The sequence below is a fragment of the Tupaia chinensis genome, unplaced genomic scaffold, assembly GCF_000334495.1.
Source record: "Tupaia chinensis unplaced genomic scaffold, TupChi_1.0 Scaffold144017_1, whole genome shotgun sequence".
Lineage (NCBI taxonomy): Eukaryota > Metazoa > Chordata > Mammalia > Scandentia > Tupaiidae > Tupaia > Tupaia belangeri.
Genome location: NW_006203869.1, coordinates 496549 through 512899, shown reverse-complemented (window position 1 = coordinate 512899; position 16351 = coordinate 496549). Strand labels below are relative to the sequence as shown.

Sequence of the window (16351 nt, the reverse complement as noted above, 5' to 3'; positions counted from 1 at the left end):
GTTGGCGGGGCAAGGACAGCTGGAGCTGTGGAGCTGGGACCGTGGTTCATGGTCTTCCTGGGACTCAGCTGTGGCCTGGGTCTTCCCTGTCATCAAGCCAGCCTATCAGCAATACCCCCTCACCCGCCAGGCAGACCTGACTACAGTCCTTCACAGCAGCTCTGTCAGACTCCCTTTCCCCCCATGCCTGGACAGTCTAAAGTAATAATGAAGTTGGGCATTTTGCTTGGAGAGCGTGTGTGGAGGGGAGCAGTGTGTGAGAGGGGAAGAATTTAATTCTAAGCAAGTGTCAACACTTCAAGTCTTACAACATAGAAGAAGTAGCTGGCCTCTCTCTTCTCATCCCAGCTTTTGGAATCCAGATGTAGGTTACAGAGATGGGAAAGGCAGGACACAATCGAAGGCGGTGGGGTTGAGTGAAATCACTGTTACATCAACAGTGCTCCTTGTAGGAGGTGATTTCTTTTTTTTTTTCAAGTTTATTTACTCCTTCCATGAGTGAGATAAACAGGGAGAGAGAGAGTGCAGAGACAGAGAGACAGGCACTCACAACGAGGTCTTCAGACTGTGATCCATCCCTGGTTTCAGCCAGCCCGAACTTCAGGCACGTGCGAGCCGAGACTGCTCAGTGAGATCCAGAACGTAAATCCAGGAGCTTTCCCGTGTTGATCACTTGCCTCGCTGGGCACTACCCCTTGGTCCCAGGAGAAGTTTATTTTGTTTTGTTTTTATTTTTTTATTTTTGCCATAGAGTATGTGCACACACTGGACAAGAGAGACACAGAGACAGTGACAGTGAAAGAGAAAGTAAGAAATCATCCTCCCCCTGCTCCTGGGTGGTGGGGGATGGCCACACTGCAATCCCTTCTCCTCCATTCTCCTCCTGGCATTTTGAACACACACTCACACACACCTGGCTTATTTTTCAAGCCGCCAGGGCTGGGACTTGAACTGTAGTCAACCTTGTGGGAGTCCAGTGCCTTGACCACCACACCACCTGCTGACACCAAGAAGTACTTTAATACCACCCTGCCATTTACTCCTTGACAGCCCTGTGACTTAGTCAGGGAGCTATAATTAGCTGTTTTGCAGAGGGGAAACACAAACCAAATGAGGTTGCATGCTTGCCCAAGCTAATTTGTGGTCAAGTCCAGATACTTCTTCATCCAACCAAGTCCAAGGCTTTTCTCTTTTCTCTCTGTTATTCTTGCTGAGCCCTGCTTTGGGAATCTTATTCTGGGTGTTCGGCCGAAACTTCATGTCATTTCTAATAGCTGTTCTGATAACTAAGAACCAGCACTCCTTGCATTTTAAGCACCATAGGCCTGAGACCTAGAAAAATGAAGAGCTTCAGCTTAAAACGGTAGTGCCTTTTCACCTGCAGGACAGCACCTTGTCTCATCCGCTGCTCGCAACAGCTCCAAATGCATAGTGATGAGTCATCCTGCAGACTAGTTTATGGTAAAGTCTGCCAGTGAAAAAGCCATGACGCAATCACAGTGGCGACGGAAACAGTGCACGGCAGAGTTATTGACAGGCGTCAGTCATCGCACAGCCGTAGGAAGAAGCAGCAAGTGCGTGGTGCTGTCCTCGCTGGCACACGCTGACTCAGCAGAGTGAAGAGGCTCAGATTTCTGCACTCCATCACTGGTGTGTACTCAGACGCCACCGAGATCAGAGGCGGCTGTCAGTGCCAGTGGCAGTCAGCTGGTGAAGACAGGCCTACGGCCTACCCAGCCCTCACCTGGGCCTGAGCTACTGAGCTATGTCAGCTATGTCAGGCATTAGTGTCTGTCAGTATCTTGCCGTCGAGGCCAGATGAAGCAAAACATGGGACTGCAAAAACTGAGACCTGTCTTGGCTGCTAGCAGACCTTCCTTGTGTCTCAGTCTTGAAAACATCCATGTCACAGCCAGTGCTCAGCCGAGAAGGAGCGTAAGAGCAAAGTCTCAGGGGCAGGCTGCCTGAACTCTGCTAGGAAGGCCGGTGTGGCCCAAGCACCCATTTTAATCCTTTCCTAGCTCAGTTTCATCCTCTGTAATACAGGAATAATAACTAAAAAGTACCTCCCAGAAAGACTATGGTCAGGATTAAGTACACGTTGGTACTTGCAAAGGCCTTAGAAGAGGACCTGACTGCGAGGAAGAATGAAATCAGGATGTCCTGTCTGTGTGCGGTTCCCAGAGCCTTGGCGGTGATCTGAGTGACCGTGACGTGAAGAACTCACAGAAGTCTCCTCCAGCTCTAGGCTTACAGACTCCATGTCCAGCCCAGGATACTTCTCCAGGTGTGGTCCACCAAGAGGCGGCTTTCGCATCACCTCAGAGCTTGTTAGAAATGCAAATTCTCTTGGACCAGCAGGTGGCATGGTGATGAAGGCACTGGGTCTCACATAACCAACTTCATAGTTCAAGTCCTAGATCCAATGACTTGAAAAACTATGCCGGGCGTGTGTGACCACGTGCCCCAAATCCAGGAAGAATGGAGAAGAGATTGGGGCATGGTCATTCCTCCCAGGGAGTGATTTCTTGCTTTCCCTCTCACTATCTCTCTCTCTCTCTCTCTGGCGAGTGCACAAGCCCTATGACAAAATTTTTTTTTAAATCCAAATTATCAGTCCCCATTTTGGACCTACGAACCAGTATTTCCTGGAGGGCCCTGGGTCCTGGGATTTAAATGCTCCTTCAGGTAAGGTTCAAAGTTGAACAGGCATTGTCTCAGAATCTTCTCTTGTGAGAAGCTTCAAGCCAGAACCCCGATGGTGGAGCAGCATCAGTAACACTCAGTCTGACAACCAAGGATTTCTCATTCCCTTTGGTGTGGGGACTGTTGGGAGCCAGACATGTGAGGAATTGTTTAAGGCCTCTATACAGTCAGCACAGTTACTTAAGACAAGAAGGAGGTACCAGCAGATGGTGTAATGGTTATGTCACTGGATGCCCACATGGTCAACCGCGGTTGAAGTCCTGGACGCAGCAGTTTAAAATTCACACCGGGTGCAGGGCCAGCAAGTGGCGTGGTGATTAAGGGCACTGGACTCCACATGACCAACCCTGGCTTGTGCCCTAGACCTGGTGTCTTCATTTCTCACCGTCCCTCTCTCTCTCTCACTCTGTCCCTCTAAATAAATAAATTAAATAAACGAAGTTAAATAAAATAATTCTCTTTTAAAAAAAAAACCTTCACACCAGGTACATATGTGTATGTGCCCATAATCCTGGGAGGAAAATGGAGGAGAAGGGATTGAGGTGTGGCCATCCCCCTGAGGGGTGATTTCTCACTTTCTTTCTCTCTATCTGTCTCTGTCGCTCCAGTGAGCGCCCATGCCCTATAGCCAAAAATCTCTCTCTTAAAAAAAAAATAAAAAGGGGAGGGGATACTGAGAATGAGAGGAGAGATCTGGCTGGCACAGTTTCCTGAATTGGGCTAAGTTTTAACCTCAATTTTCTACTATTTTTGTCACATTTCTGCTGCCATCTTACATTCGCAGCCCAAACAAGTCTGTAGCTTTGTGATTTGGGACCTTGAGTGATGGCCTCTAGCCACGTTCATTTTTTTTTTTTTAGAATTATTTAATTTATTTATTATTATTATTCAGTTGACCAGAGAAAGGGAGACTGAGAAGGCAGGCCACTAGGTCCAGGACTCAAACCACGGTCAGCCATGTGGGAGTCCAGCACCTTAACCACCATGCCACCTGCTGGCCCCAGTTGCATTCTTTTTAAAGTGAATTCAGTGAGGGCTCATAAAGAACTCTGAGTGCTTGAGCTTTGAAATACACTGCTAGGCCATGGGAACCCATCCACAGTGTTTGCTGTTTACCCAGAATTCAAGATACTTCCATAAATATCCGCCACAAATATCTAAAGAGAAGAAAGGAGTCAGTGAACAGCTACCTTCAGCACCCCCTCTTCTTTCCATGTCAACATCTCCATTCACCTGTTAGGTGGTCAGGAAAGTCATGACATATTTTTGTTTTTCTATGCAAAAATGCATCATGACTTTCTCTCCACATTTCCCCTGTGTCATCAACCCACACAAATATAACACGCAACATTTCTGAAATGGAGTCTTGGTCTTCTATAGGGCTTACTCCTATTTAGTTACGCTGTCACTACCAGTGAAACGATTACAGTTGTCCTTTGGTAGCCATGTGGGATGGGCTCTAGGATCCTCCTCACATATCAAAACATTGATGTTGGGAACCAGCAGTTAGCGTAATGGCTATGTCACTGGACTCCCACGTAGTCGACTACAGTTCGCATCCCGGACCCAGTGGCTTAAAACTCACGCCTGGTGCGTGTGCGTGCATGCCCAAGATCCCCAGAGGAGAATGGAGAAGGGACTGCGGCGTGACCATCCCCCCTGGGGGGTGATTTCTCGCTTTCTGTCTCTATGTCTCTCTCTGTCTGTCTGGCGAGCGCATGTGCCCTATGGCGAAAATCTCTCAAAAAAAAAATTGATATTTAAGTCCCGTCCTTAAAATGAAATAGTATTTGCATATAGCCTACACACATCTCCCTGTTTGCTTTAAATATTTTTCTGGATTACTTATAATACCTAATATGATGTGAATGCTTTGTAAATAGTTGTAATAATGTCTTGTTTGGGAAAAAATGACAAGGAAAAAGTCTATATATGCTCAGTATAGATGCAACCAATCTTTTTCAAGTTTTTTGTTGTTGTTTATTGTTTCTGTTGTTGTTTTTGTTTTTTAAGAGAGATTTTTGCTATAGGGCACAGGTGCTCACTAGAAAGACAGAAAAAAAGGAATTACCCTCTCCAGAGGGGATGACCATGCAATCCCTTCTCCTCTATTCTTTTCTTGGGATCTTAGGCAGGCAGGCACGCACGCACGCATGCATGCACCCGCACGCCCATCCAGCATGAGTTTAAGTCGTTGGGTGTGGGACTTAAACCGCAGTCGACTACGTGAGAGTCCAGAGATGTAACCATTACTCCATCTGCTGGTCCCTCCAAGTATTTTGATCTGTGGTTGGTTGACTCCATGGATGTGAAATCTTCAGATATAGAAACCAGCATTTTTTTCTTTTTTGCTTTCTTCCCATGCTTGAAACTTTGAGCTGTTAGTCAACTCCCAACCTTCTGATGCATCCTAACATTTATGGATGTGCTTCTCGGAGTCACTATTTCAGAGACTCCTTCTGGTCCAGGCTCTTCTAACGTCAGGGCTAGATGGCTAGATGGCTTCAGCAATGTCCTGGATGTACCTGCAGTGACGAGCTGCACTCCTTCTTCAGTGCACACTCATCACTGTAAGAGCTACACCTCTTTGAAGACTATTCTTTTAAAAATTATTTATTTAATTGTATTCATTATTATTTTTAAAATTTTTTACAGGTATCTCTGCTTACCAGAGAGAGGGGGAAAGTGAGAAAGCAAGCTACCAACTCCGGGACTCAGACCACAGTCAGCCATGTGGGAGTCCAGCATCTTAACCTGCCACTCCACCTGCCGGCCCTTGAAAACTTTGTTCTTGTCATGTTCTTCATGCCTTTTGTATATATACATAATTACCAGTAGACACATGCACCGGCCAGTGAGAGACAGAGAGGGAGGGAAGGACAGGGAGAAATTACTCCCTCCCATCAGTGGGACGCTGTCACACTGCAACTCCTTTTCCTCCATTTCTCCATCCTGTAGGGATCTTGGGTGCACACACATGTGCTAGGTATTGTTTTAAATCCCTGGGGCCAGAGGTCAAACCTTGGCCATGAGAGATCCAGTCTCCCTCAACCGTTAGGCTACAGGGGCGCTCAAAGTCTTTAAGAAAGAACTTACTCTGCCTTCATTTAGTCTCTTTCCAAATCCAAATATCTCTGCTTACCCTACGGGCTTCACCATTTCATCAAGAGGAGTCTTCATATTCCTTTTCAGGCCAGGAAATCAGCATGCCATTCCCATCCCTCCACCTCTTCCCTTCCACCCACACAGCATCCTGCGTGCCGTCTTCCCCACGCCCACAATGGTTCGCTCACCCTCCGACTCTCTTGTCGTCTTTCCCTTCCTTTTGTTCTCATCTCTGCTTTCAAAGGCTCACTAAGCATTCCCCCAAGCCCCCTCTCCTTCTGTGTACTGCTGCTATATTTACATTCTTACTTGAATGTTGCTTTGCAAATATCCCCAAGCGATTTTTATATGTAGGCTCCCATCTAGAGAGTTTACCGCTGAAGACCAGAGGCAGAAAATTTTCCATTGCTGTGGTTAATGCTACACTTGGGGGATGAAGGCAGAAGGCTGAGGTCAAGAGAATGTTCAGCATGGAGTGGGCGCTCAGTCCAAGTTATTCTCTGTCTACAAAAGGTTGCTTCATCCCCTGAAGACAACCAGAAGAGAGAGCACAGCTCAGAGTGCTCCTAGCTGAAGCATATTTTCGGGAGCTCTAATGAGACCTGATTAGAAACCTTCCTCCTGTGTTATTATGCGTCATGTGAACGGTAGATGCCAGTTCCTGAAAAAATCAGGCTCATGGGGGCTGTGTAGACCGTCGCTTCTCTTCTGCTCTGAATGCTTGCCTGGTTTGCATTATGATTTCCTTCCTTGCTGGAAAACATAGACTTTCTCCCCTTCTGTGGAAGAAGTGGACCTGCTGGAAATCTGAGCCGAGGATTCAGATGCAGTGGGCTCGGCTGTGGTGTTCCGTAGTGCATTTCTTGACAAGTCTTGAAAAGACTATTGAATCCTGGCCTGTGCTTTTCTGCACATTTGGATGTGTTTCAGCTGCAGTGTTTGGCTGGGTAGAATCATCAAAATAGATTTTTTTTCCTTGCCTCAGCAATCTTATGTTACCTTTTATCCTTACAGTTATTTCACATCCATGCAAATACTTTCGAGTGCAATAGTCTTACAGTTTTGGGATGAGCAAACAACCTATCTTGAAAAATGACACATTTATGGATCAACATAAAAACTGGTGATGCTATCTCGAGAGAAAACCTGGCAAACTTCTGCGGAGCTTCCTAAAGGATCCCAAATTGCATTGGGAATCTTTATTTTTATTTTTAAATACAGGCATTGGGGGGGGGGTTTACTCAGTAGGGGATTTTCCCCTGTCTTTTCTTTCATTTGATGAAAATGCTCTATCTAGTCATGTCTGCAGTGCCACTAGCATTTTGCCTGTGTGGGAGGCTTTTGACGCCCCGGCTCTTGTTCTCTGGTAATCTTCAAAGGGCTGCTGGCCTTTGACTCTGCTTCATATCTAAAGCTCTAACTTTAATTATCAGATCAGCCTGCATTTTTTTTTCTTTGTGATTAAAAAGGGGAGAAGTTAAAATGTGCTCATTATTCTGCAAAATACTTGAAATGGTAGGATCTCAAATGTTTGATTTTGTTCTAAACATGAGAGATGATCAAAGTATGGACTCTTTCAAGCCAAGGGAGGGAAATGAGTGAATCAAGGGCATGGGGGCACCGAGTGCCGTGCTGTGCGTGGGCATTCACGGGGTGCACTTGGCTAAACACTGCAATCTCGTGCCTTTCAGGGTCCTTGCAAGTCATGAACAAAACAAGAAAGATTATGGAGCAGGGCGGGGCCACCTTTACCAATGCATTTGTGACCACGCCCATGTGCTGCCCATCGAGGTCCTCCATGCTCACCGGGAAGTACGTGCACAACCACAACGTCTACACCAACAATGAGAACTGCTCTTCCCCCTCGTGGCAGGCGATGCACGAACCTCGGACTTTTGCAGTGTATCTTAACAACACTGGCTACAGAACAGGTAAAGGATGCCATTTCTAGCCCATGGATCTCTGATCATCTGTCTTAGACATGAGAAAATGTATTATGGAATGAAACATACGAAGGTCTCAAAAGTCCATAAATGAAGTAGTCCAGTTTCTCTCTTCTCTGACAGTACCTTTCTTGTCTGTTGCTTTCTGCTCTGAAGAAGCTACTAATGAGACATCCATTTGACAGAAGTCAGAATAATTCACAATATGAATGTGTTGGAGCATCCCATGGTTGGAATTTTCTAGGATAACCTTCAATGGGAGGGTTTTTGTCCCATTTTCCTGCTTATCTAAACCCCCAACTCTCAAGGGATCTTGATACAACTTGAAAGGCTTTTCTAAAATGTGGGGAAATTCCCGCCAATTATTTCTTTTTCTTTCTTTCCTTTTTTTTTTTTTTTGAGAGATTTTTTGCTATAGGTTGCATGTGCTCACCAGAAGGAGTAAAAGAGAGTCAGAAAGACAAAAAGTAAAGGAGGCTACAAGGAAGAGGGCCACACCTCAGTCCTTATCCTCTTGGGGAAGTTTGGACACACACACACACACACACACACACACACATACGTGTCTGGCATGAGTCTCAAACCACCAGGTCAGGACTCAAACTGCAGTTGGCCATGTGGGAGTCCAGCGACCTAACCATTATGCCATCTGCTGGTCCCACTGCCAATTGTTTTAATAAGAAAGTATGAAGTGTTTGCAAACTGGTTAGCACCTCTCCCAGGCTCTCAGACACAGTAGATGCTCGAAGTCATTTATTAAATCAATGAATAACTAAGTGAATATGCCAACATTGTGTACCTTATTGATTCACTTATTTATTCATTTATAATTAATAGGTTCTACAAAGTTTCTTTAGCTTAAGTCCTGACCCTTTTTAGGTTTCAAATGTTCACACCTTGTTGGGGTGAAAGAACCCCCCCTCTTGCCTACTGAGGTTCAATATTTGAGCCTGAGACACAAGCGGTAGTAGACAAAAGACCAGGAGAAATGGTGTACAGATGTGTATTAATGTGCAGGTGCATGGGAAGTCGTCAAAGTATGAAACCCAAAGAATGACCGGATGGCTGAAGATGAATTGCCCTCTGCCCTCAGTGGGGGATGTAGGCAACTTTTAGAGGAGGAATGAATGGTTTTTAGAGGAGATGAATGAGCCCAAAAGGCAGACGGTGGCCTGGGACAATGTTCTGGGCGCTGAGTATGGTGTCAGTTCCCGTCTTCTTTCCTGCATGTTGATCTCTATTTGATGAGATTGTAGAGAGGGGGCCTAGACAGCTGTGTCCCTTCTGGAGGGACTGCCTTTAAAGTCCAAAGTGGCATAGGAGAGGACTTCAAAACATTCATGAAAAAAATGGAATTAATGTATAAGCTTATTCTGGAGCAGAAAATCTTGAAATCTATGTGTAATTTTCTCATAACATTCATCTTTCTTCTTCTTCTCCTATTTTTTTAAAGAATCATTTTATTCAAATTTATTTATCCATTTATTCATTTTAATTTGACCAGAGAGTGATAGCGTGAGAGAGAGAGAGCATGAGAAAGCAAGCCACCAGGCCCAGGACTTGAACCGTGGTCGGCCATGTGGGAATCCAGCACCCCCAACCACCATGACACCTGCTGGTTCCTTTCTTCTTCTTTTCTGAGAGGAGGGTTTTTTTCTATAGGGCATGTGGAGTCAACAGAGATGGAGAGAGACAGAGAGAGAGAGAAAGTGAGAAATCACCCCCAGGGAGGATGGCCACCTGCAATCCCTTCTCCTCCATTCTCCTCTCGGGATTCTGGGCATGCACGCACACGCGCCCGGCATGAGTTTGAAGCCTCCGGGTCTGGGACTCAAACCCTGGTTGGACATGTGCAAGTCCAGTGCCTTAAGCACTACTCCACCTGCTGGCCCCATAGCACTCGCTTTTCATGAACTTTTTCAAGGCCTCATTTTGAGGTATTGTGTTTTGAGCCCCAGCAACCTTTGTCCTCCAGAGGAGAAAAGCCTCCTGACGGCAACACCTGCTGTCATTGTTGGCAACACCTGCTGTCATTGTTTAGTCCCCGCTGGGAAAGGAGAGGTTTGTGCTTAGTTGGTCTTTTGAAAATTGGAGACTTCTTTCAAGAGGGGTTGTGAACATCATGTCGATCCTTCTGAGGGAGAAGCAAGGCTCCTTCTGGCAATGTTAGCCTCGAAGCCCTTCTCCTTCTAGCATATCTTTGCTATCCTCACGTTTTTTTCGGCATTTTTTTCCAAGAAAGGAAACAAAGACGTGATAGAAGGAAGTTGCCGTTTTTAAGAATCATCTAGACTTACTCATAAGAATTAAAAATATTGGGCATGGTGGTTAAGGGGACTGGATTCCCACATGACTGACCGTGGTTTAAGTCCTGGACCCAGTAGGGTGAAAATCAAGCCAGGCATGTGTGTTTGTATACCCAAAATCCCAAGAGGAGAATGAAGGAGAAAGGATTGTGGCATGGCTATCCACCCAGAGAATGATTTCTCATTTTCCCTCTCTCTCTCTCTCTCTGTCTCTCTCCTCTCTGGCAAGTGCACATACCCTATGGCAAAAACCTTAAAAAAAAATGTTATTAAGACTTTTGGGAGATGATTTTCAGGCATACAGATTCCCTATTCTGAGAATGAAAGTAAAGGATTTAATTTACTGAGGTTTAAAAGTAAAGAATTTCTCTAAAGTGTTTCAGATATTCACTAACATCTCTTTTAAAAATAAAATTAATTTTTCCCACTGGACTCAGGAAATATGTGATCATTTGCTTCTTTGCAGAGCACCCTGTGGGCAATTAATCCTTGTTATTTATGGATGAAAATATTGATTGTGCATATGATAGCATTGTCCCTTGTAGGCATCTTAAGATCTGTATTCACAGAAGCTCCTCCTTTGAATCTCAAGGGTGTTTGCTTATGCTTAGAAGGAAACTAGGTTATAGAGAGGTTACAGTGAGTGCCTTATCCTGAGTGTGTTTTCTCACATTCATGATTTAAATTTATAGCACCTTTCATGCGAGGACTCTAAAGCAATTTGCAAATCCATCAAACATCCCTGTAGAGTTCATAGACAGCAAATGTACTTGGCTCTGTTTTATAACTGAAATGGGGATTTCAATTATTGTGTGACCAGCTCAAAAGCAGAATTAGAAATGGTCCCCTAATGCCTTGTTCCTGATTTTAACCACCAAATTGTGTTTTGCTCTTGGGAAGTGTGTGAAATCAATGCCTTTCAACTCCCAGGCTCCCTATAATTTAATCCTTAGTAGCAGACCGGAGCTCGAAGAGTTGGGATTCTCACCATATCCAAAGTAATATGTCAGAAGAAATAGAGCTACTGGCTGGCACAGAGCTCTGTAGGACTTAGGCCAGTCAACTAGGGTTTGCTAATTTGTTTCAGAGCTAAATGAAGAAGGACAGAAAGGAAGGGAATAAGCTTCAGTTGCTTACTTGTTTGTACCAGGTACTTTACCTAAAGTGTTTCACCTAATTCTATGGCAGCCTTCAAAGAAAAGATTCATCTGTGTAAGTGATGAAGCAGCTAAGACTGAGGAAGGCTAATTATCTAAGGTCATAAGCTCATCAGCGGCAGAATGACTTCAAAGTCTTTCCTCCTTTTTTTTTTTTTTTTTTTTTTTTTTGAGAGGTTTTTGCTATAGGGCACGTGTGCTCGCCAGAAAGACAGAGAGAGACAGACAGAAAGCGAGAAATCACCCCCCAGGGAGGGATGGCCACGCTGCAATCCCTTCTCCTCCATTTAAATTTATTGGGGCCAGCAGGTCGTAGGGATTTAAGGCACTGGACTCCCACATGGCCAACTGCAGTTTGAGTCCTGGACCTAGAAGCGTGCTTTCTCAGTTTCTCTCTCTCTCTCTCTCTCTCTCTCTCTTTCTCTCTTTCTGTCTCACTCTGGTGAGTGCACCTTCCCTATAGTAAAATTAAAAATGATGATAATAATCATACAATTAAATAAATAATTCTAAAATAAAAATAAAATTTATCATCGATGAGAAAGCATTCAAGTATCTCAGGCAGCTAGATAGTAAAGATATCTTTGTGATAATAATTATTGGTCCAACTATAGACAGGCACCCACTTAAAAATACACAAACACATAAGAGTGACAGGCATCTTAGGAAATTAAGAGAATCATTAGTATGTATTAAATATTAAAGCAACATAATTATTTATGAGATACTAAATTAGTGGGAGGAAAGCCAATATAAAAAGATTTTATTGTGTTCCTAATAATTCATATATTATTTGGAACATTTAGCTGCAAGCCTAAGAAAACTAATGAAAGAAACTGAAATTTGTGTTATACATAAAAATCCACCTAGAGAAAGGCACAAAGCAGTAATAAGTTTTATGAAGAACAACCCAGAGAAGACAAATTACAATGAAGCTTATTTGGGGAGTCATCCAGAATACATGAATTTAAATGAATTGATTCAATATTATATTTACCATTACATGACGTGATTTTTCTTTTTCATAACTGAGGCAGATTTTTGGACTGGCTGTAGACTAAATTTTTCTAACTTTACTCATGGAAAATATGAGTCTGCAATAGTTTAAGTGTTCAAGGAGGGGAAAATACAGTTAATATGTCTGTTGCCCTTTATGTGCTGATAAGTGAAGTGGGGACGATATTGGATTATCTATCATTAAAATGAATAGCCTGCCTGAAATCTGCTCCAAAAGAAGTTTAGCTTAAATTCCTAATAAAGGTATAGACATCAATATAAAAAAAAAAAAAACTGGCATCAGTCTTAGGGTAAGATAATCATCCATCATTGCAAGGATTTCAGGTGTTAAAAAACTCTGAACTGACTGAGGGAACAGGAGCCACGTCCTACTCTGCCCTTAATTTGTTTTCTGGACTCGGAAAAGCCAATTTTCCAGTGGTATAATGCAGAGATTGGCCTAGACTAGTTCCTAAGTTTTCATTTCTATCCAAAATTATATTGTAACTTTATATACACACCGTAATTACTGTATTCATTCACTTAAAAATCATAGTGATTGGGCCAGCAGGTGACATGGTCATTAAGGTGTTCAACTCTCACGTGGTAGACAGCAGTTCTAGTCCTTTTTTGTTTTGTTTTTGTTTTTTGGGGGGTGGGGAAGGGAGAGGATTTTGCTATAGGGCGCATGCACTCGCCAGACAGAGAAAGACAGAGAGACAGAAAGTGAGAAATCACTCCCCAGGGGTGATGGCCACGCCACAATCCCTTCTCCTCCATTCTCCTCTCAGGATCTTGGGCATGCACACACACGCACCCGGCATGAGTTTTAAGCCCCCGAGTCTGGGACAAGAACCACAGTCGACTACGTGGGAATCCAGCGACATAGCCATTACATTAACTGCTGGTCCCAACAGCAGTTCTAGTCCTGAACCTGGTGACTTGCTTTTTCATTTTCCTTCTCTCTACATCTCTCTCTGGAAAGCACATGTGTCCTATAGCAAATTAAAAAATATCAATAATAGTAAATGAAAATAAATAAATAATTTTTTAAAAATTGTAGTGTTTAAATTATAATCAACACCTAGCATTTATGAATTAAATGTTAGTCACACTAATTCTACTTCATATCACGGGGTGAAAGGAGCAATATTTAATAGAGAGCTTCAGGACGACTTTTTTTAAGAAATTCTTTGTAGCCAGTCAATTCAGATAAAGTAATCTACTTTCAAATTTCATGTCTTTTTCCACTAAATTTTTAAAATTTGACTTTATTTTTTTATTTTAATTTGACCAGTGAGGGACAGAGCGAGAGTGAGAGAGAGGGAAAAGGAGAAAGCAAGTCACGAGGTCTGAGACTCGAACTGCAGTAGACCATGGAGGAGTCCAGTGCCCTTAATCACCACACCACCTACCGGCCCCCTTTTAAAATTATTTTCATGTTACTCATAGCAAGTGTATTTATTCTCTAATACGGGGCTTTTAATTTATTTATTTAATTTCACTTTGGGACTTTTTAAAACAGAGAATTCACTTAAAATAAGGCAAACTGTGGATGATGGTATTATAGATTTTTGGTAGGTACATTAACATGAAATATATTATTTATACATTATTTATGCATACATTTATTGAATCACAGTGTTCTTGGAGTTATACTAGACACTAGGATAAGAAGTGGTATAAAGTGGTGCTGGCAGGTGGAGTAGTGGTTAAGGTGCTGGACTCCCAAATGACTAGCCAGTTCAAGACCTGGACCTGGTGGCTTGAAATTCACACTGGGCGCATATGTGTGTCCATGCCCAAAATCCCAGGAAGAGAATGAAGGAGAAAGGATTGAGGCGTGGCCTTTCCCCCAGGGGAGGAGGTGATTTCTCACTTTCTCTGTCTGTCTCTGTCTCTCTGCCAAGTGCACATGTCCTATAGCAAAAATCTCTTAAAAAAAAAAAAAGAAGCGGTATAAAGTAAAAACACTTGTCTTCATCAGACTTACACTCTGGCAAAAACAAACTCATGTACACAGATTGGCATAAATCATAATTTTATCATTTTAACACCATTCAAAATTATTTATAGTTATTATTACTGCGAAATGTTGCCACCCCAAATCTATCAAGTTAGAATCAGAAGACAGACACAAAATGAAATCTCAATGACCAGATCACTTGATACACTAGATAAGATTTTTACTTCTCCACAGCATCAGATCTTTTTTTTTTTTTTTTTGGAGCGGTTTTCGCTATAGGGCGCGTGCGCTCGCCAGACAGACAGAGACAGAGAGACAGAAAGTGAGAAATCACCCCCCAGGGGGGATGGTCACGCCGCAATCCCTTCTCCTCCATTCTTCTCTCGGGATCTTGGGCACGCACGCACACGCGCCCGGCGTGAGATTTAAGCCACCGGGTCCGAGACGCAAACCGCGGTCGACTATGTGGGAGTCCAGCGCATAGCCATTACGCTAATTGCTGGTTCCCAGCATCAGATCTTTTGTATAGTATTGCTGACTTCAAAATAAGTGCCTTTGTTTCCAATGTTAATAGTTCGAGGACATTTTTCTAAGGATTATGTAACAGGTAGTCCCAGAAAGAAGTAGCGTGGCCTAAAGCCAATAGTAATTATTATCAGCTCTTTCTTTCCTTTCTCCCTTCTACCCTGCATGGTTTTTTGTTTGTTTGTTTGTTTGTTTGTTTTGTTGCCATTGGGCATGTGCACTCACAGGAAGGACAGAAAGACAATGAGAGCGAAAGTGAGAAATCATGCAACTCCCCACCCCCCGGAATGGCCAAGCTGCAATCCCTTTTCTCTTCCTGAGATTCTGGGTACACATCACACGCACTGGTGGATTTCTAAGCTCCCAGGTCTGGGACTCAAACCATGGTCTGCCGTGTGGAAATCCAGAACTTTGACCACCTGCTGACCCCACCTTCCACATTCTAAAGTAACTATGAAGGGAAGTGTTTAATAGTGTCCAAAAGAAGAGACTGCGATAGGAAGACAGGAAAATAGCATGCTCGCATGTATTCAGATCCTAGGCACAAGTTGAGTTGACCCGCAAATGCCAAAGGATGGACAAATGTCAGACTACGCATCACCTGCACATAGGCATAATAGCAATACATAATGGCAGGAGAGTGAGATGCACCTTAGGAGAGGAGAAAGAGAAATACATCTGGAGGAAAATCATTAGAAGCCCAGATTAATCAATTGCAGAGCACTGTCAAGAAGCGTAATGTTGAAAGAGGTCAGGGGTCATTACAAAGGAGTCTCGAAGTCATGAGACAACCGAAAAGACCAGAGGAATTTGAGGCCCAGGACCGTAGGTGCTGCATTCTGATGCACGAGGTCCTGGTCTCTCTTGGACCAAGTGTGAGGGGTGAGGGCACATCTGGAATACTGAGCACATTCTTTACACACCATTGACACAAAGACGCTGGAGCCTGGAGGGAGTTCTGAAGCAAATAACAAGGGCTATTAGGAGACTTGAAGGGATAGTTTCTAAGGGAGGGATTAAGGCAGAGGGTAATAGCCATGGCAGTGGGTAGAAAACAGTCCAAAATAACCTAAAAAGCAAAACAATGAGGGAAAGACAGAAATAACATGGCACCACTGTCTTGGAAGGAGAAAAAAATGAAAACATTAAAAATAGCAGGAAAAATTTAAAAAGTAATAAGCAGGACTAGGTAAGCCAAAAGGGGAAGAAGTTGTTGCCATAAAATAAGTCATATTGGGGAAGAAAAGTATGTACCCTCTCAAGAGATGTTTTCAAGTGCACGCGAGTGGAAATCTACAGCAAGATGCTGGGCCCTGTTGCAGGCGCCCGTAACAGTATATTCGCTCATTTAAGCCTCGCCACAGCCCTGCCTCTGTCATTGTTCCCTTCACTCTGGCTTTACACATTTGAGTTGAAGGAGAGAGCTTGAGTAACTTCCCTGTGGATGGATAGCTTGTAAGTAGCATAGCCAGGATTTGAACCCAGGCAGCCGGACTCTAGTTTTCTATTCTAAATCACTATGTTCTTCTACCACTTTAAAAACACAAGGAGAGAAAAGTGGGATAAACCCCCGGGATAAGGAGGAGGCCAAAGGAAAGAGCAGGGCCAGCGGCTAGGCTCCTGGAAACAGTCCCCTCTGAACTAACA

The 16351-nt window shown here is 43.6% G+C and overlaps 1 protein-coding gene across 3 annotated transcripts in view; it reads left to right on the top strand.

Moving 5' to 3' along the window:
• The window catches only part of SULF1 (sulfatase 1), a 130867-nt gene that overhangs the window by 30225 nt on the left and 84291 nt on the right, over positions 1-16351 (top strand). For all 3 annotated transcript variants that reach the window (XM_006165746.3, XM_006165745.3, XM_014583069.2), the window contains one exon: positions 7503-7742. In XM_006165746.3, the coding sequence (XP_006165808.1) occupies positions 7503-7742 (240 nt within the window). The remainder of the gene's footprint in view (positions 1-7502; positions 7743-16351) is intronic.